The 23318-nt window shown below is 43.1% G+C and overlaps 1 protein-coding gene across 2 annotated transcripts in view; it reads left to right on the top strand.

The window, feature by feature from the left end:
* Positions 1-23318, top strand: part of HACE1 (HECT domain and ankyrin repeat containing E3 ubiquitin protein ligase 1) — a 299062-nt gene that overhangs the window by 170951 nt on the left and 104793 nt on the right. For both annotated transcript variants that reach the window (XM_069235476.1, XM_069235475.1), the window contains exons 15-17: positions 5106-5217; positions 5305-5402; positions 6282-6369. In XM_069235476.1, coding sequence (XP_069091577.1) covers positions 5106-5217; positions 5305-5402; positions 6282-6369 — 298 coding nt within the window. The remainder of the gene's footprint in view (positions 1-5105; positions 5218-5304; positions 5403-6281; positions 6370-23318) is intronic.

Below are 23318 nucleotides of genomic sequence, written 5' to 3'. Positions count from 1 at the left end.
ACTAGGTTCTATGACACAATCTGTTTGACAATTATCAGACCCTTTCCCAGTTCATACTACATTTGTGTGTACATTTCAACTATTCCTTTAGTCTTTGGAATGTACGCAAAACATCACTAGATGATTATATTAAAAAATAGTGCGTACATTTTAAAAATGAACAAGTGATTTATATTATTTTTTTTAATTAAAAAGTTGCAACAACCGAAGTATAGTTAAGAGAAAAAAAAAGGTCTATATTTTTTCATGATATCATTCATTACATAAGGTTCATATTTAAAAAGGGTTATGGATCAGGAGTAGTTTCCATGATGAGCCCTCAATTCCGAGTGTTCACTTACGATGTGTGTGGTAAATTCTGTCACATACAGGGAGTGCAGAATTATTAGGCAAATGAGTATTTTGACCACATCATCCTCTTTATGCATGTTGTCTTACTCCAAGCTGTATAGGCTCGAAAGCCTACTACCAATTAAGCATATTAGGTGATGTGCATCTCTGTAATGAGAAGGGGTGTGGTCTAATGACATCAACACCCTATATTAGGTGTGCATAATTATTAGGCAACTTCCTTTCCTTTGGCAAAATGGGTCAAAAGAAGGACTTGACAGGCTCAGAAAAGTCACAAATAGTGAGATATCTTGCAGAGGGATGCAGCACTCTTAAAATTGCAAAGCTTCTGAAGCGTGATCATCGAACAATCAAGCGTTTCATTCAAAATAGTCAACAAGGTCGCAAGAAGCGTGTGGAAAAACCAAGGCGCAAAATAACTGCCCATGAACTGAGAAAAGTCAAGCGTGCAGCTGCCACGATGCCACTTGCCACCAGTTTGGCCATATTTCAGAGCTGCAACATCACTGGAGTGCCCAAAAGCACAAAATGTGCAATACTCAGAGACATGGCCAAGGTAAGAAAGGCTGAAAGACGACCACCACTGAACAAGACACACAAGCTGAAACGTCAAGACTGGGCCAAGAAATATCTCAAGACTGATTTTTATAAGGTTTTATGGACTGATGAAATGAGAGTGAGTCTTGATGGGCCAGATGGATGGGCCCGTGGCTGGATTGGTAAAGGGCAGAGAGCTCCAGTCCGACTCAGACGCCAGCAAGGTGGAGGTGGAGTACTGAATGGGCTGGTATCATCAAAGATGAGCTTGTGGGGCCTTTTCGGGTTGAGGATGGAGTCAAGCTCAACTCCCAGTCCTACTGCCAGTTCCTGGAAGACACCTTCTTCAAGCAGTGGTACAGGAAGAAGTCTGCATCCTTCAAGAAAAACATGATTTTCATGCAGGACAATGCTCCATCACACGCGTCCAAGTACTCCACAGCGTGGCTGGCAAGAAAGGGTATAAAAGAAGGAAATCTAATGACATGGCCTCCTTGTTCACCTGATCTGAACCCCATTGAGAACCTGTGGTCCATCATCAAATGTGAGATTTACAAGGAGGGAAAACAGTACACCTCTCTGAACAGTGTCTGGGAGGCTGTGGTTGCTGCTGCACGCAATGTTGATGGTGAACAGATCAAAACACTGACAGAATCCATGGATGGCAGGCTTTTGAGTGTCCTTGCAAAGAAAGGTGGCTATATTGGTCACTGATTTGTTTTTGTTTTGTTTTTGAATGTCAGAAATGTATGTTTGTGAATGTTGAGATGTTATATTGGTTTCACTGGTAATAATAAATAATTGAAATGGGTATATATTTTTTTTTGTTAAGTTGCCTAATAATTATGCACAGTAATAGTCACCTGCACACACAGATATCCCCCTAACATAGCTAAAACTAAAAACAAACTAAAAACTACTTCCAAAAATATTCAGCTTTGATATTAATGAGTTTTTTGGGTTCATTGAGAACATGGTTGTTGTTCAATAATAAAATTAATCCTCAAAAATACAACTTGCCTAATAATTCTGCACTCCCTGTATATATTGGATTGTCGCAGTGCAGGAATAATTGCCACACCACATGCAATTTTCCAACGGTACTTTTTCAGCAGGTAAACCTGCCACATTTTATCTCGTGAAAATAGGTGGTAAATACCAGTACATGCAGAGTTTGTAGTTTAGTAAATACCTCATGCAGTGGTGTTTTTAAAGAGTGTGCTCAATACTAATCTACATTGAGCCCACTTGGAACAGTGGCCTTAGTGCCTTGTTTCCTCACTGGATTTATGTGCATGGTTATTTAGCTAAGGGGCTTTTACAGACAGTGGACTATATTGCAGTTGCCATGACTCTTGTGAAACTACCCTTTACTGTTTAGGTCAAGGATTCTGTTAGACTTGACAGCCTTAGGGTAGTCTTCCCCTCAACTTTTTTCCTACCGCCTCCACTTTCTGACCTTGTTTCTGCAGGCTTTAGGACTCTGTGCACTTTACCACTGCTAACCGTGCTAAAGTGCTTGTGCTTTATCCCCTAAACATGATTGCATTGGCTTATCCCCAATTGACATATTTGATTTACGTATAAGTAAGCCTTCTAGTTTTCTGTTTTTACTAATTTTATTGATAAATACAGACCGAAAACAATCTATTTACTGTCTATATTTATTTTTAAAAGGCAAAAAGACAGAAATTTGTGCTTCTTGTGTGTGACTCTCCTTGCTGTCGTTCATAGCAGATATATACCCTGGGGATTTACAGTCAGGACGAGATTTCCTTCAGTATAGGCAAATATTAAAATTTATTTGTATATAATGCCCATAGTTACATGTCTGTGTAGTGTTTTGACTGCTTAAGCTTCTAAAAATGCGACAGGCATCAACGTTTAAGTGTAGTTTATCAGTTAAATAAATATGGAAATATACCATTTATTACCCCATTTATTCTCAAAAGATTAAATAAATATGGATAAATACCAAACAATAGCTAAACATTTAAAATGCTAATTGCTAAATAGCTAAAAAAAGAAATATGGATTAATACAGATGGAAATGTAAAAAAAAAAAAAATATACCATAAAACCGAGAGCCCTACTTATAAGTCCCTAGTAAAGTGAACTACATGTGTCCAAGGTCTGTAGATTGAAAGCTACGTGAGCCTGCAGCACTGATTGTGCCACCCACTTAAGTAGCCCTATAGCCATGCCTCAGGCCTGCCATTGCAGAGCCTGTGTGTGCAGTTTTACACTGTCAAGTTGACCTGGCAAATTAACCTTTTTCCTAGACCCAGGCCTTCCCTTCTTATACATACAAGACTCCCCAAAGATAGACCCTGGACAACCCTGAGGCAGGGGTGCAATGTATTTAAAAGGCGGGACATGTACTAATTATTTTTATATGCCCTGGTGGTGGAAAAACTTCCAGAGTTGTTTTTCACTACTGCAAGGCCTATCGCTCCTTTAGGACAACTTTGGGATTACCTTATTACATTTTATAAGTGTAATTCACAATCTGGAAGAGATTAGCTTTTCGAGTTTGGTTTCTCTGGAGTAACAATTTAAAATCTCAATTTATGATGAACTCAGATTTTAATTTGTAATTCTGAAAATGACACTTCTAGAAAGTTATAATTTTCTTACTTTGGCCATTTGGTGCCTGCTGCCTGTTTCTGATCACTTGTCTGGGGTGGGTGATAGCTGGGCTTTGCGTATTCCACCTAGACAGCTGCACACAATGGGAGCTTAGGTGTGACCTGATGGGCCATTCTGACAGGAATGGGAGGGAGTAGCTGGCCACAGCTTCACTTACACCTGAATAGGCTGTGTCCTGTTCCTCACCCAAAGGGCTGCGTAACCCCCTGTATTAAGTCTGGAGCCTGGCAGGAAGGGCAGGTTCTCTGTGCACTTCAAAGGCCTGTCTTTGAAGATTCCCCCAACTGGATTTAAGTACTGGAACTCGGGCACCACCAACTTAGTGCACTTTTGGACCTGTTACTACTCTGCAAGGTAGAAGGACTGCCACTCTGCTGCTTTGCTGGACTCCTGTCTTGCTGTGCTACCCTGTTGTCTGCTGTTCCCCTGCCTCGGTGAGAAGGACTGGACCTGCTTTAATTGAACCCATGTGAATACAAAGGCTTGCTGGCTGGCCTCTTGATCCAAAGTCTTGAGGACATAAAAAAAAAATTCCAACCACCCTGCTCCTGTACCTGGATTCTGCCACCTGTGAGTCTGCCCTAGCACGTGGTGCCACCCCAGTCCTTGACTCTTGGAAGTAGGCCTAAGGTGTTTTGCTCCAGCTGAAGAGACCCACCCCTTTCTGCAGGAGCAGAATCGCTGCACTGGTGCTGTTGCATGGAACAGAACTGGTGCATCACCTTCTGAACCGCCACTGCACAGCTTTTCCTGCCACAAAGTTGTTGTTTCTCAGACAACGGCACCTTCAGCGACGATGCTCAATCTCCACATCGCATCATTGGAATATCTTGACTGTACAACACATCCTTGATACTGGTCTTCACATTGCAAGCTTCGGCACCTGGATCTCGACAACGACGCAGCAGGAACTCGCACCCTGATTCCGCTGCATCTCAGAACTGACACATCGCCACTGTTGCATGTAGAGAATCTACTCATCATCTCTGTTGTGTGGAGAAAATCGACGAGTCACGTCTGCTGTATGGTTCAGAATTGACGCAGTGATCCTCAACCAGGATTTAAGGTATTTATGTTCAGCGGGCCCAACTGGGGCCCTCTAGCCAGTCCTGCTCCATCATGGTTGGCCTGAACTGTTGACTTTGTCTCAGTTCGACACAAATGGACAGCCCTGGTTGGCACTTCTTGCTTCTGAGAGCTATTTTACAGTTTAATGGAGTCTTTGTGTGGTGTTTTCACTGTTTTATTATTTGAAGTGTTACACAACTACTTTACACATTGCCTCTAAGCTAAGCCTGACTGTTCTGTGCTAAGCTACCAGACGTTGAGCACAGGATAATTTATGGTTTGCCTGACACTTACCTCGACTAGGATTGCTTGATTGCTGCTTGACCAGGGTTCACACACCAGTCAACCAACAACCCAATTTCTAACAGATTCAATCAGAATGTGAGTGTAGGTCAGCACTTAAAATGTAACTGGGAGTATTTTGACTAGGCCCATCGTTTTAGTGGATAAGCGCATTTGTGCTCCTATGTAATCTTTGGAAAAATGTTTTCTTTTTGCAGCCTTTTAAGGAGCGTTGTGAGTGGTTCTATGAACATCTGCTCTCAGGTCAGCCTGATTCAGATATGGTGCACAGGCCAGTGAGTGAAAATGACATCCTGCTGGTGCACAGAGGTACAACATAGTAACCTAGTTTGACTGTTTTAATTAACAAAGTGCTCATTTGAAAAAGAGAAGCATTCATTATTGTTACATATGTAGATTCTATTTTTAGGAGTAGCTGTGAAGTTGTGTTTAAGTCAAATTGTGAGAAGCTGAAGCAAGGGATTGCTGTTCGTTTCCATGGAGAAGAAGGCATGGTATGTTGCAGATGGGTGCTTCATGCTTGTCATGCTAACTTGATGTGTATTGTAATTCTTTTGAAAGTCACCTTATAATTGTTGTTCGTGTTTGTGGTGTAAATCTTTTTATTGGAAACAGTTATTCAGTAACTAAGCAGTAAACTGAAAAATAATTTAAACATGTTCATGTGTCCTATAAACACCTTTTCTCTGGATTGACAAGCTTTAATCATTACACACACAGCTCACAAACATTGACACACTGGTGTGTTCACCTGTGATCAGCCCAGTGTCACTTTCCTTAGCTGTGCTGCAGTGGCCTTCTCTTAAAAGGCAGACACTGATGGGGAACACTCTTAGTACAATTGCTGTGAAATTACAGTGTGTGAGGCTCCGCTAGCAAAACTTACCTACAATAAAGGTTCAAAAACCAAGTAATCATAAGGAAAAAGTCCTGGTGTATCAAATGGGCAGAATTAATTTTACTCTTGCATTTAATCATTATAATGTAGGTGGATCCTTTGAAGCTTGGAGACTAATTGGTCTCTGGCAGGCCCATTTACAATCCTCAGTAAGATTCTGCCCCAACTTAAAGGTGTAACTAAGCATCTAATGACTGCTGTTTGAATAAAGTTGTACTTGAACCTCTCATGATGTTTAAGCCAGATGAGAAACCTCAGCAGATCTTATTTATTGCCACCTCTAGTACATAACTATTAAATAGTGGACAAATCCCTATTCATGAACATATTTTATTTATTCTGAAGGTGTGTTTATTATTATTAAGTGGTCTTGTTGATTTCTAGAATCATACACATTATTGTAAAAGATGTAATGAATTGAATTAGAAGTGCTTATTATAAAATACATTTGTTGTGTATATTTTTTTCCCTTCAGGGCCAAGGCGTAGTGCGGGAGTGGTTTGATATTTTGTCTAATGAAATCATCAATCCAGATTATGCACTGTTCACTCAGTCAGCTGATGGTATGTAAATTGCTTTTTAATGACATAATTATATGTTGATTATCAAGAGGGTGTGAGTGTAGTTTCGTAGAAATGTCAAATGTCTTTGATCTTTTTCCACAGATCGTACATACACAACAGATAATGCTTTGTTATAGGTCAATCTCCTGGCACCAGCAGTTTCCCCGCCGTCCTGGGACCGCTTTGTAAAAAAAACTATATATATATATATATATTTCCACACTCTGTATCCTTCCATGAATAGCAGCACTGTCTCGTCCACAGGCACGGGATGATTTTTCTGTGGCAATTCTTTATTGACAGCACAGTCAAACATAAAACCTTTACGGCCGATGTGTTTTGGCATAACGCCTTCAACTGGGCCTACGTGTTTGTCATGATAGTTGTCATTATAATACATTGTCCTTTTATAGTTTTGTTGCCCCTGAAACACTAGAGCTATGATCCCCCACATCCTTTCGACTCATTCTGTCCTCCATTTTGTTCTCATAATATGTACTATTTTTGGAGACATTCTCTGCTTGGTAAATGATCATTTACAATACTGCTACTTTACATTTCATTGTACAGATTTCTCCACCATTTTTCATTGGTTTATCCTGCTGCATGGGGGTAAGCTATAATGAATATACAGTGTTTTGATGATTCACATGAGGGCGAACACTAGCACGTCATAATAGCAGTGTCCATCAAAAGAGGCATAATGCAGGAACTATCAATAACCTAATATATATATAAGCACTTCCATCATTCCCATGATTCCATCTATTCCAGTATTGCAATGTATTCAATCAACTCAAAGATATTTGAAAGTGTATGTGCAATCAAAATTGGGAGATCATATCAGGGAATTCCAATGATTTTGATCACATTATAATGGACCATGAAAGCACACAATGATTCAGTAATTCACTAAGTATCAACTACTGGCTTTTTAAAAAAAAAAACATTGTCCATTTTGCAAAGGAGCATATTTGATGTGCTCCACATTAACCAGTACACAAATAATAATCCTATTATCATGATGAATTTATCTGCTTTAACCAATCTCATAGACCCCTCTATCTTAAAACGCTGATATACTCAGTCAGGTACAGTTATAAAGTGGCATGTGCCAATTTATATGGGTCCACAATCTCATTTTTCAGAAGTGCTAACCAATCTCAGAGACCTCTCTATTTTAAAGTGCTAGTGCATTGAATCAAGTGCAATTTTAAAGTGACTTGTGCTGGTTGGAAAATGAAAGACTAATACATTTGGTCAGGTATGGTTATAAGGTGACGTGCTGATTATATGGGTCCACGGCCACATTTATCAAAAAGTGCTAACCAACCTCATAGACCTCTTTGTCCTAAAGTGCTAATGCTTTGAATCAGGTGCAACTGCAAAGCAACATATGCTGGTTAGAAAAAGGGAAATTACATTTACATTTCCAATTGGTCATGTTTCTGTTAGACCTTCCAGGAGTGCCTGGGAATCAACTTATAACATGTCCCTCCTTGGTCCTTATATAAAGTGCTAATGTTTCCTCAAACTTTGACTAGCTGCAACTTTAATAATAACTAAAGCACCTGGGTGGAAATGATGGTTTCAAATGGGAAACTAGTGCTAATGCTTCCTGAGAGTTTAACTAGCTAAAGTGCCACGTGCTAAGACTTTAGTAATAACTAAAACACCTCAGTGGAAATTATGGTTTCAATTGGGAGAAAGCAGTGCCTAGGCCCATCACATTAAGTTCCAACCACTTCTTACAAGTATAACCTGCCCAGATGTTGCATATAGTGGCTCCGGGTGGTACCCTGGATTGATATGTTGACCAACACAAGATGCAACACATTTAATGGAACCAGGACATATTGAGCATATTAATCCATTAAGGAGTAATTGCTAGGACATGTTGGGCTTATTTATCCATTAAGGAATAATTATATAACCAGCACCATATTGTTAACTTCACCTTATCCCTTATTTGAAAACAGTAACAATGATATTGTGCTTAACTGTTTAAAATGGATGCACCTTTGATTTGTATACAAAAGCACAAAATCATGAAAAGAGGGGGGTACAAAATAAAGGATGTAATAGTTAGTATGGGGGACCCACATCACAGCGTTCACACAATGCCTTGGCCAATATCATACAGAGGGGCATAAGAGGCAATCCATGTAAACAAAATCCTACAGATGAACAATTAGTTCTGCATCTGTGCTGTGTCCCCAAGATACCTCTGTCCCCAGCATTATAATTAGTCAGGATTCCTCTTTCCTTAGGTCTTTTTCTCTAGCCCCTCCCAGAGGATCAGAATTCACATGCATGATCCCATACCACTCAAAACTCACCAGGGTTCGGGCGTGACACTGCTCAAAGTGGTTACCATGGAGTAGCTACGGTCACCGTTTTTCATCGCTCGTATATGCTGCAGAATTCTTATATTTAATTTGTTAATGGTGCTACCACATATAGTTTGTTGCACCCACACTGTGGTACATAAACCACATGATCCGTATTGCAGGTAAATCTGTCATGTATCTTAATACTGTGACCCTCAAAGGTCTGATATTCCTTACGGTTAAGGCCATATTGTCACTTTTTACAGGAGTTACACTTGGTAAAACCCTTGGTGTTATTGGTTAACCAGTTATTTCCTTTTTCTTCTCCAGGGTCAAAAACACTACTAGTTAATGTATCACTCAGCGACTTCGCTTTTTTGGAGGTTATTCGCGGGCCAATGCCTTCAATATCCTTCATGTGCTTATCTTTGTTCCGGATATGCCAATTTCTCTGCTAAACCTTCTTTACACTGGGCTGAGCTGGATTGTATTAAAAAAACGGTCTTTTGACCCCCATCATTTTTCTGTACTCATTTCCCATCTCATAAGTATATCAATTCTTCTCCTCGGTTCTTACTGACCCTTTCCTTGGCATTATTCAGGACTCTCATGTGATAACCACATTTAATAAATCTTCCCATCATGTTTATGGTCTCTCTATTGAACTCCTCATCAGTGGAGCAGATCCTTCTGGCTCTTAACATTTGGCTGTAACGGATGCTCCAATTCAAGACTCCTGGATGGTCATTATTCGCAAGCAAGGTGGAGTTTGTGGCGGTGTGTTTCTTATGTATTTTGTCCGCCAGTTTACTGTCCAGAACATTTAACTCAACATCCAAAAAATCACAATGGAACTTACTGTACATTGCGGTAAACTGAATGTTGCTATCATTGGAGTTCAGTCTTTGTATGAATGTCTGTTGTTCCAAGTCATCCCACTCCCATAAAAGGAAAAGGTTGTCAATAAAACATGTCCATAGTGCCACTTTACTAACAAAAGTGTTCATTCTCTTCAGCCAGGCAACCTCCTTCTCCCACACCCCGTGAATAAATTTGCATAGGTGGGGGTCAAGGAAATACCCATGGCTGTACCATGCTGCTGCTTATAGAATTTTTTGTCAAAGATGAACACATTGCGAGTGAGGCAAAAGCTGAGCATGTCGATCATCATTTGGGTATGCCCCAATTATTCACTGAGTCTATCCTTAAGGAAATACTCAAAAGCTTGCAATCCACCCCTATGGTTAATCAAGGTGTTTAGGGACACCACATCTAATGTGACCATAATATATTCCAGTTTCTATGGGATCCTGTCCAGCTTTTTTAGGAAATCATTGGAGTCCTGCAAATAGAATGGTAAACTTGTCACGTACTGCTGTAAAAACAGATCCAGGTGTCTAGAAGTATTTTCCAAGAGAGATCTGATTGAACTCACTATGGGCCTCCCTGGTAGTGCCTTGATGCTCTTGTGGATCTTAGGGAGAAAGTTTATAGTGGTGACTTTCGCTTTCTCCACACGTAAATATTGATATTCATCCCAGTGCAACAAGTTATGCTCATACCATGTTTTTAACTTCGAGTGATATCCCTTTCGAGTGGTGTTACTTATTTGCCTTCTTGCATCTATTAGTTATGTGTCTGTATCTATTAGCAAAATATTAGCCCTTTTGTCTGAGGGCCTTATAATCAATCACATATAGTGTCTTTTTAGATCTGAGCATCTTTCCAGTCCTTGAATATGAAGTCACGTCTTCGGTTTTTGTTGCTCCATTTTCTCCTTAAGTCATTCAGGTCACCAGTAGCTCATGAAACCTCTGTATTTTATTGCCAAGAGGTAGTTGTGGGCAGAACTTGTTTTTTGGTTTAAACTTACTGTTCTATGATATATCTGTAATGAATACAATCTCCTTCAAAGTTTCAACTTGTGGTGTCCCTATTAGTGATGCCATTCCATTCCCACTCCCGGCTCAAACTGGAAACCATCATTAACAGGACTTTTGTATACATATATTATCTATTGGCGGTTGTCAGTAGGTAGTTACTGTTAGGACCAAGTTTCCATTGAAAAAGCGTTTTCTGACTTGCCTATACCTTTGGCCTCGTTTGATGAATCTTCATGAAATTTTCCCCAAAAAGGTGTTCCTGAGAATCTTGTTGTGCTTGGGAAGTTTAGGGGTGATCAGTCAAGCGGGGGCTGAGAAAAGGGATGGGGGTAAAAAAAAGTCAATTTCCCATTTTAGTTCCCATGGAGATTTTGAACACGACTGCAACCCCAGCTGTTGGACGGAATTACACCAAATTTTGCAGAAAGGTAGCTTTTGGTCTGGAAAGAAGCCTTTTTGTTATTTGGTGTAGTTTTTGAAATATTAACAGAAAACCATATTTGTATATCTGGAGGCGCGAAGGCCAGAATACTCCTGATCTCGTGCAGAGATCTGATTGGCTGCCAACATTTCAACCAGGAAGTGTTGGCAGCCACTTTGAGACTCGGCTTCAGCCGAGTCTCAAGAAAAAAAAAAAAAGAAACGGGGCAGGGTACTATTACCCTACCCTCTTCCCCTAGCTTTGATACAGGGGTCCCTCAGGGAAACCCCCCACTTCCCCTCCAAGGCTTAAAAATATATATTTTTTAAATCACTGTGAAAATTGCAGCAAATCTGCAAATTTTGCCATGATTTAAAAAAAAAAAAAAAGTGCGGTCTCCCACCCTTGCTTTCAATATTGCCACAGGGTGGGCCAGGTTCTGGTGGCACTGTGGAAAAATAGGGAGTGGACGCACGGGCCCCTCTTCTAGGGCTTATAACTTGTGCCCTAAGGTAACTATAACTCGTGGCTTCGCCATGCACTGCTAATTACCCCACATATTGATACACTCATGTCATTGTTGATAACATTATTAATAATACCACCGTAATATCTACAGTAATATCTTTGCGGAAAAAACTGTGCATGGCGGGGGCACGATTTATAGTTACCTTAAGGCATGAGTTATAGTTACTTGAAATAACTCTAACTATAACTGCTGAATTTGTATGGTTTTATAGCGCCCCTGTAACCTTTGTGTTTTTCTGTGAAATATATATATATATATATATATATATATATATATATATTTCAAAAAGCGGTGCAACGTTTTTCATCACCGAATGGCTGCACAATATGAAGTAGATAGCGAAACAATTCAAAATTCGTTTTTATGAAAGTCGTCTACTCTTTTTATTAGAGAAAATATTCCTAAAGGCAAATCTAAATGTATGAAGCTCAAAAATTAAATCAAAAAATAATAGTAACAGAAATAATGACAAAGAACACACACACGCTGTCCCGGCCAAATGTCAACGCGTTTCGGCGAACACCTTCAACTGGACATATAAATAATCTAATGGTGGTCACCAGTACGTGTTTATAGTTAGGACCTAGTTTCCATAGGAAAATCGTTTTTTGTTTTGGCAATAGCTTTAGTGCCGTTTCAAGAATCTTCACAAAATTTTCAAAACTAGTTTGACACTCACGTAAGCTGCTGTGTCGAAGGTTTCGGGGTGATTCGTCAAGCGGGGGTTGAAAGGCGTCCCAAAACGTGTTTTACCTATGCAGTTTCCCATCTGGATTTTAGAATTTTAAACACAGTCAGAACCCTAACCGCTTGATGGAATTGCACTGAATTTGGCAGAAAGCTAGCTCTTAGTCCAGAAAGAGCCCTTTTTGTGATTTGGCGTAAATCCTTTCAGTATTTTTTGTTATTAAAGTAAAAATAAATTTGTATATCTAGGGCTGGTGATCCTCCGCGGATCCTCCCGCTGTGGATCCGTAGATCCATGTCCCATTGCACTCATGTTGTTAATTATATCATATACCATGTCCCAAGTGATGTAATATGTCGGATAATTAGCTGTGTATGGCGAGCGCACGAGTTTTGCTTACCTTAAGATACAAGTTCTAGGTACCAGAGCTTAGCCAAGCCTGACCATCTATTGACATTTCTTTCATGATACCTTAAAAGCAGCTCTTGCTTTCTTCCCTTGTCACTTGCTATTAATATATAATAATACATATATAGTGATACAAGTCAGCCCCTTTCAGCTATTGCTCATTCGGAGTGTCAGTTACACGATGAATCAGTCTATCAAATAGCATACATAGAGTGAGGCAATGTGTCTGCTTCCTTCCGCCACTGGCTTTGCTGCAACTGCCATTCATGTGAGGATCAACCCAGTGTTTGGGACTGCAATGCACGTGTGCAAGACATGTTGTTTTTGGTAAACTATTGTTATTATTTGCAGTGGAATCTTTGAGAAAAAGTTGGGCATGTTTTCCTGCAAATTAAATGGTGTGCTTGTGAAGGGCAACCTTGGGGAATGAAAAATAGCACACAGACACAGGATGCACAGAAATAGACAGGTTTCACATAGATACCCACAAATAGTCCATTCCCATTTGTTCATGTCTGGGTTTCCATGTATTAGCTTTTTAAAAACAAAACCTGTTTTTGTTACTGTTTCGTCTTAATATGATTCAGAGCATGCCCTTGTATGCTTTTGTGTTGTAAAACCCCAGGAGGCCCTACCATGCACAGTGCCACTGTTGAGCTGCAACTAGGGACAACTGGTAGGCTGGCAGTTCTTAACCTGTGGTCTGTGAACACCTTGGGGTACGTAATACCTATTCAAGGGATCCAGTGCTGTTTAGAAAATGAAATATATCAGTAGAGACTTCTAGCTGCAGATTCCTTTCCTTAGAATTATTCCAAGGCATCTGACTGGATCTTTACATTTTTAATGAGCATTACACATGAGTGCCAGCAGGTAGCGTCATTCATCTTCTTGTGGCATTGTCTGCACCTGAAGTGACCAACGCAGTGCCTGTATAGGTGCCACCCCAGTGCACTGATGTCAGTTGTTTTCTTTCCACCCCAGTCACCGCAGATCTGTAGAGAGCTACCCCCAGGCAATTTTTGACTAATGTTTTTTTACTTTTTGTCAGTCTTTTTGAGACTTTTCCCCTGGTGTGGCAGGATGTCACCTAGGAAAGCCAGTTTCAAGCCCTGCAGCACCTGTCACTGACAGATGTGAGTGATGGACTCACAACTTGTTTGCATCGTGGTCGCACTCAAAACACCAGAAGCAAAGACTTGTGTCACCTGCCGCCCGAGGCCTTGAGGGAGCACTCCCTCAAGCTTCTTGCTGCTCAGTGTGTGATGCCTTTGGTCTTGATCCTGGTCAAGAGAAAAGTCCTGGGATTGGTTGTGAAGCCCAAGATCCTTGTCCCACTTGATGTTTTGTTCGGGTAAGTCCCACAAGAAGAGTAAGATGTCAAAGAGGTATTCAACTTCGCCACATCTGTTGAAGTCTTCCGGCAAGACGAGAGAGCATCATCATTTAAGGCCGGGCTCTGCATTTGAGCTTGTACCAGCTCTGCAGCTCCCCCAGTTTTGGGGGACTGGAGTTACCCCAGCCCGACGTTGCGAATTCTAAGTGGCCATGCACCTCATATTTGGGTGTTCTCTCCCCTCTGGGGCACCTTTAGGCCCCATGTGTTCAGGAGGGGTTTCCACTTACTCTCCACCAGTGGCTCTGTCCAGGGCTCCAGTTGGGCCCCTTGAATCCACAGATGGCTACCGGACTGGCGCTGTCTACTTTCTCATCACCCACTCTGACAGGGAGCCAGAGGGGCATCATCCAGTGCCCATTCCGGCACCAGCTGGAACCATGCCTTCCAGACCAAAGTCCTATTCTTCGAGCTGGGACCCTGAAGAATACCAGCCTCTTGATCCCAATATGGACTGGTGTGAGGAATTTGTGGAAGATAATGGACTGGACACCTCTCAATACTGGCCTTGTCTCACCTCCTACCATGACTACGGAGGAGGGAGCCTCATTTGCTACGCTGGTGAGAAGTTTGGCTCAGGTGCTGGACCTTCGCTTACCCTGGTGGCAGTCAAGACTAATGTCTTGACGGAAGTGCTTCAGCCAGGAGTGACCCCCACTTAACCACTTCTCCCATTTAATGAAGCCCTCACTGACGGCCTGCTGAGGATTTGGTCCGAACCCTGCACAGGATCTCCTGTGAACAGGACAGTTGCCCGCCACCCCATCCAAGGAAACCCCAGCTTCATCACGCAACACCTTACCCCAGAGAGCTTAGTGGAATAAGCCTCTACTTTTTGTGTACATTTGGTGCATTCATTACCATTTCACCAGATAGGTAATCCAAGAGGCTGGACACCTGAGGATGGAAAACGTTTTCTTCCCCCAGCCTGGCACTGCGGTCTGTGAACACTGCATGCTTTTTGAGCCATTACTCCCATTCGCTGTAGGATTTGGTTGCTGAGATGCTGCCCATGGTCCCTTAAGAGGCCTGGGTCATACTCTCCCAAGCTCTGTCTGACGGGAGAGATGCTGCGAACTTCAGGATTCAGGGTGGCCTGGATACAACCGACTGGCTGGGCAGAGCTGTTTCTTTGTTGAGGGCCTTAGGGTGCTACGCCAGGCTGAGAACAACTGGCTTTTCTGGGGATGTCCAAGCATCGCTTATGGACATGACCTTTGATCACTCCAGTCTCTTCAGAGACAATGCAGACTCAGATCTGGAATGCTTCAAGAATAGCAGAGCTATGGCCAGGTCCTTGGGCCTTTCATGGCCCCTCACCAACTCCAGTCTGCCTTTTGTGGTCACCGAAGCTGCGTCTCTACCCTACCCAGCCAACACGCCATTCAAGCTTCCCAGCCTCTGCGTGGCCGAGGATGTGGTACCCACAGACCCCGTGAATTGGGCAGCCAGAGGTTGATCCAGTCTACTACCCACTTTCCCCAGGCAGCCTCCAAACCCCTTTAGTTTGCCCTCTTACCATCATGGACACCCAGTGGGAGGCAGGATACACCATCTCTTGTCCCACTTGATGCCCATAATATCAAACCTTTGGGTTCTTCAGAATGTCCAAAGATGCTACTCCCTCCCCTTCATGACCACCTCTTCACTCATGCCACCTGGCTGACAGGGACCATTTCACTTTGCTCAGTCAGGTAGGGATGACTCTGTTGACCAAGGGAGCCATAGAGAGGTTGCCGATGCCATAAGTAGGTCGTGGTTGTTATTCCAGCTACTTTCTGATGTCCAAGAAAGACAGAGGCCTTAGTCCTATCCTAGACCTGCACCCTCTCAATTTCTTCCTCAAAAAGGAGAAGCTCAAAATGCTCATGCTTGCTCAAGTCCTTTCTGCCCTGGACCCGGGAGACTGGATGACTTGAAGGACGCATACTTTACACACTCTCATCCTGCCTGCCCACAGGGTTACCCGCAGTTCACAGTAGGCCACGAGCATTTTCAGTTCATCATGCTCCCTTTTGACCTTACCAGCACCCCTTGGTGTTCACCAAGGTGATGGCGGTGGTTGGAGCTCATCTTTGAAGATGAAGGTTGACGGTTTTCCCCTATGCTGATGACTGGCTGTTGAAGGCGGGCTCTCTCCAGGCTGTTGTCTCCCGCATCTAGACTACAGTGGACCTCCTGCACCCACTGGGATTCACTGTCAACATGCCGAAGTCACAACTGACTTCTCAGACACTAAATTCATCAGAGCTGTTCTGGACATAGTGCAGTTTTGGGCCTATCCTCCTGAACGGCAAGTCCAGAATATTCAGGCTATGATACTGATGTTTGAGCTTCTATCCTGGATTTTGGTGATATTTTGAAGCTGAGGAGCCTCATGGCCTCCTGCATCCTCCTTGTGACACATGCCTGCTGGCATATGCAGGCTTTGCAGTAGGACCTGAAGTTCCAGTGGGCGCAGCATCAGAAAGTCTCTCCGACATGGTCCTGATCTCTGAGGAGACTTCGAAATATCTACAGTGGTGGTTGATGAACTGCGATTGGGTCAGGGACAGATCCCTCTCCCTTCCTCAACCAGATCTCACAGGGGTGACTGATGCATCACTCCTTGGATAGGATGGCCATCAGGGAGAAGCGGAGCTCAAAGGACACTGGTCTCTGGCGGAATCTGGAATCCATATCAACTTAATGGAGCTCAGGGCAGTCCGATTGGCATTGAAAGCATTTCTACCCTTCATCGAGAGGCTAGTGCAGATATTCACAGACAACACTACCGCCATGTTGTACTGCTCCTCCGGACACGGCTGGAACAGGGCATTTCCCTGGTGGTCCAACACCTGGCGGGCTCTCTGAATGCCAGAGCGGACAAACTCTGCCAACAATGCCCAGCAGATGACGAATGGCTTCACCATCCGGAGGTGGCGCAAGGTCTCTTTTAGCAGTTGGAGAGCCACCATGAGAAGGCGGAATGTCAAAAGTTTTTCATGCTGCAGTTTTCAAGGTGGCTCTCACTTGGAGATGTGAAGCTCATCCCTCCTGTATGCCTTTACGCCCATACCACTCCTGCCCAGAATTCTTAAAAAGATCAGGAACAAGGGGGCCCAAGTTACGCTTGTGGCTCCATACTGGGTTCAGAGAGTTTGGTTTCCCAGGCTGTTGAGCATGGCCATCGGTCCTCTGATCAGGCTGCCCCTTTGAAATGATCTTCTGCAGTAGCAGCAGGGGGAGGGTTCTCCACCCGAACCTGTCAACGCTCCGCCTTCAAACTTGGAGATTGAGCTGCGACAGTTGACAGCTTTCACCCTTCCACCCGTAGTGTGCAATGTTATCTTGACAACCAGGCCTCTACCAAGACTTTAGACCCCTGCAGTTGGGGCATGGTGTGCTGAGAAAGAGGCTGACCTTCCCTTGCTCCCCTCTCTCATGTCCTTCTCTTTATCCTTTCTCTCGCCCAGCAGGCCTCTGCTCTGGGCAACCTAAAGGGCTATCTTTCTTCAATCTCAGCCTTCCTGTGGTTGCCTGATCAGCCATCCTTCTTCAAATCCCACTGTTGTAAATAAATTCTTAAAGGGGTTGCAACACGTTTCCACCTTCGCCCTTCAGCATGCCTCAGTGGAACCTTAGTCTTGCCCTAACTTTTCTAATATGCGCTCCCTTTGAGCCATTACATAATTGTCCCCTCAGACTCCTTACCATCAAGACTGCCTTCCTGGTGGCAATAACATCTGCCTGGAGGGTCAGTGAGTTCAGGCTTTGTCATCCAAGCCTCCATACCTGCACTTCTAGCCAGACAAGCTGGTTTTGCTCGCTAGAGCTTCCTTTCGGCTGAAAGTCGTCACTCCCTTGAATGTAGACCAATCCATCAATCTGCCTACTTTTTTACGCTCTGCCACATCCCTCCAAGGAAGAGAAGCAACTTCACATTAGGAGCCCCAAAGGAACATTGTTGTTGTAACTTGACCGCACAAGAGAGCTCCGTGTGGACGACCAACTCTTCATGGGATATGTTGGAGGGAAGAAGGGAAGCGCTCTGCATCAAGATCTGCTGTACACTGGCCAAGAAGCAACCCCCTGAGGGTTTGCATGGTTATTCCAACAGAGGTAAGACTGAGACCACTTTCTTAGCAAGCAGAGTTCTGGTCCTGGACATCTGGCAGGCAGCAACGTTGGCCTATCTGCACATGTTTACAAAACACTACTGCCTCGTTAGTCATATCCGTTGGGACGGGCAATTTGCTTGTCCGGTCCTGCAGGACTTTTTAGTGTGAAACAGTCTTGCAGACCCACCTCCGGGGTGGTATTGCTTGGGTATTTATTTTGAAGTAAGGAATATGTGGCTAAAAGTCTCTATCAGATGACAAGTTAGTTACCTTTGGTAATGCCTTATCTGGTAGAGACTGTCTATCTGCCGGTTTCTTACTACCCCCGAATGGATTTCAGGGCCATAGTTATCCACAGCAGTGGTCAGGTTTCTTTGTGGCTCTGCCCTCCTGGCGTGGAAAGTTGTGAAAAGAAACCAACATCGGTGCACCGGGGTCATCAGACCTGTATAGGCATGGCGCACATTACTTACGACGCAGATGACACTACACGGAGCTGAAGGACTTCACCTACCGGCACACAGTGGTACTGCTCACGAAAACATTTCTGGATCCAGTCTGATACCTGGGGATATTTCTAAGGTATGGAATCTGCGTCTTGATAGTCTCTACCAGATAAGGGGTTACCAAAGGTAAGTAACCTGTTCATGTTGGAGGTTTAACAAAAATAACGTGTGTGTGTTTGTATTTACAATTGTTATATTATATCAATAATTTTATTGTTTGATGTGTACTAACAAATAATTTGTCATTAGTGTGATTTATTTCCGTATATCAATAACCTTTCGTTTTTTGGTATATTGAATACGTATTTTGTTGGCCATAGTATGGAGAACTATTGATTATTAAGGTTCTAAACACCAGTAAAATGGCTGCCTCCCTGGGCAAGAATGATGGTCTGTTTGTGATGTTCATTTATTGTATGGGGAAGTGATGTGTTTAAAAATGGCAGACGTAGAGCAGGGGCACTGTGGTGATCAAAATTCTGTTGAGCCGAAACACATTTGTTGCCTTTACCTATCCTGCTGGAGAAGCAATAAAAAGTGATATAAAATGCTGCTGGAGTGCCAAAATGTATATATAATACAGTGTGTGTTACGACGGTCATTTAGACCCGGGATCCTTAGGGTGGTCTTACCCCAGACTTTTTGCATTTCACCTCTTGGGCCTCATTACAACCCTGGCGGTCAACGACTGCCAGGGTTGAAATGGTGATCGTACCGCCAACGGGCTGGCGGTACAAATCGCCATATTTTTACCGCGGCGGTAGTGCCGTGGTCACACCGCCGGGACTGGCGGTTTACCGACATGGTTGTCCCGGCGGTCAGAATCCACCAGGGCAGCGCTGCCATGGGGATTTTGACTCCCCTTCCCGCCGGCCTGTCCATGGCGGTAGATACTGCCATGGAAAGACTGGCGTTAAGGGGAGTCGCGGGGCCCCTGAGCGCCCCTGCACTGCACATGCACTTGGCATGGGCAGTGCAGGGGCCCCCGGGCACAGCCCCGTCGCGATTTTCTCTGTCTGCCTGGCAGACAGTGAAAAGCGCGACGGGTGCTGCTGCACCCGCCGTCCGCCACATTGCCGCCGGCTCCATTAGGAGCCAGCTGCAATGTTACGGCTGACATCCCGCTGGGCCGGCGGGCGGAAACTCTGTTTCTGCCCGCCGGCCCAGCGGGGATGTCCAAATGCGGCCGGCGTGTTTCCGGCTGCATGGGCGGCCGACTGGCAGTTCAGCCTTGGCCGTCGGCCTCGTCCAACCGCCAAGGTTGAAATGAGGGTCCTTGTTTTTTGCTATATTTTTTTGTTGACCTTAAGACTCTGAGCATTGTACCACTACTAACCAGTGCTAAAGTGCATGTGCTTCTTTGCTAAACATGGTAACATTGGTGTATCCACAATTGCCATATTTAATTTATTTTAAGTCCCTTGTCCACACCTTGTATGCTAAATGCTACTAGTGGGCCTGCAGCACTGATTGTTTCACCCACTTTAGTAGCCCTTAAACATGTCTCAGACCTGCCATTGCAGAGCCTGTGTGTGCAGTTTCACTCCCACTTAGACTTGGCATTTAAAACATCTTGCCAAGCCCTAAACTCCCCTTTTCTTATATAAGTCATCCCTAGGTAGGCCTTACGTAGCCCATAGGGGAGGGTGCCATGTATGTAAAAGGCAGGACATCTACTTTTACGTTTTACATGTCCTGGTGATGAAAAACTCCCAAAGTCGTTGTTTTATTACTGTGAGGCCTGCTCCTCTCATAGGCCAGCATGAGGAATTCCTTAATATACTTTTAAGCTGTAATTCCTGATCAGAAAGGAGCAGCTGTATCATGTTTCATATCATTGGAATGGTAATGATAAATCTACTTTATTGGTAAAGTTGGATTTATTATTACTATTTTAGAAATGCAACTTTTAGAAAGTGGGTATTTCTCTGCTCTGTGTGCCTGACAGCCTGTGTCCAATACGTGTCTGGTCCGGGCTGTGTGACTGTTGCATTTGTGCCTTTCCCTCCAGAACCCCACAACACAGGACATTCAACTGCATCTGCAATCACCTCCATACTGATAAGTCTTCCTAGACGGGGATGATGGGTAGGGGTCACACTTAGACTTCAAAGGATGCACTTCAGAGGGATCATCTGAGGTCATTGCCTGCATCAAATGCTCTTTCGAGTATAAGTACTGGGACTCTGACCCCCGAAATCCGATCACTACTGGACATGGGAAGAACTCTTCTAGAGTAAAGACTGCTGTGCTGTGAGGATTGGACCCATCCTTCTGAACCAGACTGTCTCCAAGGGCTTGCTGGCTTGTCTCCTTTTCTTCGGTGGTGTCAGGGTCATCAGAGACTGCTTCCAATTCTTCTGGTGCTGCTGGACTCTGCCATCTGTGAGTCCTACCCTTGCCTGAGGTGCTCCTCTCCATTCCTAGGCCTCAGAAGTGGATTCAGTAACTGTTTCCTGCAAATCCAATGCAACGCCTCGAGTGAATGTAAAATTTTGATGCATCGCCCTCCGATGCAGAGGCTGCTCGACGGCATCGGATCCACAGTCTGCATGGCTCAACGACGATGCTCTGCGCAGCTCGACCGCAAAGCATCACATTCACTTCAACGGACTTCGATTCCGACATGGGACCTGACTGCGAGGATCGGAACTGCCACATTGTGCCCTCAATGTCTACTCTTTTCTCCATCAAAATTACTGTTTCAGCTGACCCTGCATGGGTTCTGTATCTGACCAACCCTCCATCACAGTTAGCCTGAACTTTGGATTTGCAACGGTCCCTCGCAACCTAAAGTAATCTTCTGACTGCCAGTGACTTCTAAGCACTATTCCACATTTAATTTTTAAAAATTGATATCTTGGCGTCTACCTATTGGATTTTTGGTGTTATGGTCTTGTTTTACTCAGTTAAATGTTCTCTGTCTAAACTAATGTGGAGTCTTTTTGTGGTGTTTTCACTGAGTTACTGTATTTTAAGTGTGTTGCACAAATACTTTACACATTGCCTCTTAGTTTAAGCCTGACTGCTCTGTACCAAGCTAACAGAGGGTGGGCACAGATTAATTTAGGGAGTGTAACTTACTTACCTTTATAAGGGTTGTGGCCCCTAATTGGACAGGGTGCATACCTCTGCCAACTAGAGACCCAATTCCTTACATGGTCTAAGAGTCTTAACAAACATGTGCTTTATTAGAACCAGTAACAGTAGAGTGCCTTAACATTAGGTTATGCATAACTAGATTTGTTTGTACCAAAATGTGATGATGAATATCGCTGTGGATGCTTAATCATAAAAAATACTTAAGAAACTGATAAACATGCATTATGCTTAATACAAAGTGATCGAATTGAAAGAAGACTAAGTGGTGGGATTGGAGTTTCCTGTATATGGTGCACCCACCAAAACGCAGTAGATGTACTATACACCCAATTTAGAATATACTGTTTTTGATACACTCTAAATAGGACAGACTGGGCATACAACACATCTGGCAGATGTCCTGAATCATCCAAAATTTAAAGTCAGGTCATAAATGATGATGTAAATTATTTATTGATAGGCTTCACTTGTACAAGTTCAGAATAGCCGCAATGTGCGTGTTACGATATGAATTTTCATATGAGACCATAAAACTGTCAACATTACGAAGACATTTGAAAAGTAAACATGCAACCATTTCCATTAGATTTTTCAGAAAGAATGAGCAAGAAATCTGGCACATTAGAAAATTAATTAAGATCACAGTAGGCTCTTGCAAACACTGGAGAGTTGATAAAATCTTCTGTTCTGCTAAAGCCATGGTTAGGACAATGTTTGGAGAAAAAGTGGTGAAAGATTGTTGCATTGTCGACTGACACAGTAAAAAAGTGAATTGAGAAATTTTCAGACAACTTTAAAGAACAGTTTGTTGAAATAATTTGTAAAAGACAGAATTATTGGCGCAAGTGGCCTAAGAACAAACCTTGCAAATCTCATTTTCTGTTTTACATTAGATACAATTTCGAAGTGAAAGTTACTTAAGATTTATTCTTTTGCCACTACTCTATACATGCATTTGTGGAAGAGGCATGCAGCAGTTTGAATTCATTTCTGACATCAAGGGGAATTCAGTTGCCTAGCTAAGAATTGGCATCAGTGGGCGTCGTGGGAGACTAACTGGACCCATTGCACAGATAAGCAAAAACGGTCCTTTAGTTGCATGGCTATGTTGTTTCATTCCTCAACAATATTTAGCCGATAAGAGGATTCCTGACGGACTGAATAAGGTCTTGAAATCATTGTTCAAAAATGTGCATTTTTCAATAGCTAGGTTGCTAAATTCCATGCTTTCTGAGCAGCTTTGTCAGTCATTGGCTAGCAAAGCTTACTAATTTTTGCTACATGCATAAGCTTGATGGCTGCTTCGTGGCAAAGCGTTGTCTGCTAGATGAAATAAGTATTTTCAGTTGATCTGGATGCTTGGTTTGCATTTAGCGCTGCTAACATTTATAAGATACATTTTCCCTCATTTAAATGCACTCAAATTGATCTTGTATGGAGGAGGCTTCAACATTGTTTAGGTAGACGACAAATTTGAGACCATGATAAAAAAGCTAGAATTGTGGGCTTGTCACTTACAAAAACAAATGTGAATGTTTTTTCTAGTCTTGAAGACCTTGGAATCTACTGATGAAAAAAGTTCCAAA

The sequence above is a fragment of the Pleurodeles waltl genome, chromosome 5 (genome assembly GCF_031143425.1).
Source record: "Pleurodeles waltl isolate 20211129_DDA chromosome 5, aPleWal1.hap1.20221129, whole genome shotgun sequence".
In the NCBI taxonomy this organism is placed as follows: Eukaryota; Metazoa; Chordata; class Amphibia; order Caudata; family Salamandridae; genus Pleurodeles; species Pleurodeles waltl.
Note: the sequence above shows the minus strand (reverse complement) of the source record. Positions and strands in the feature narration are given on the sequence as shown.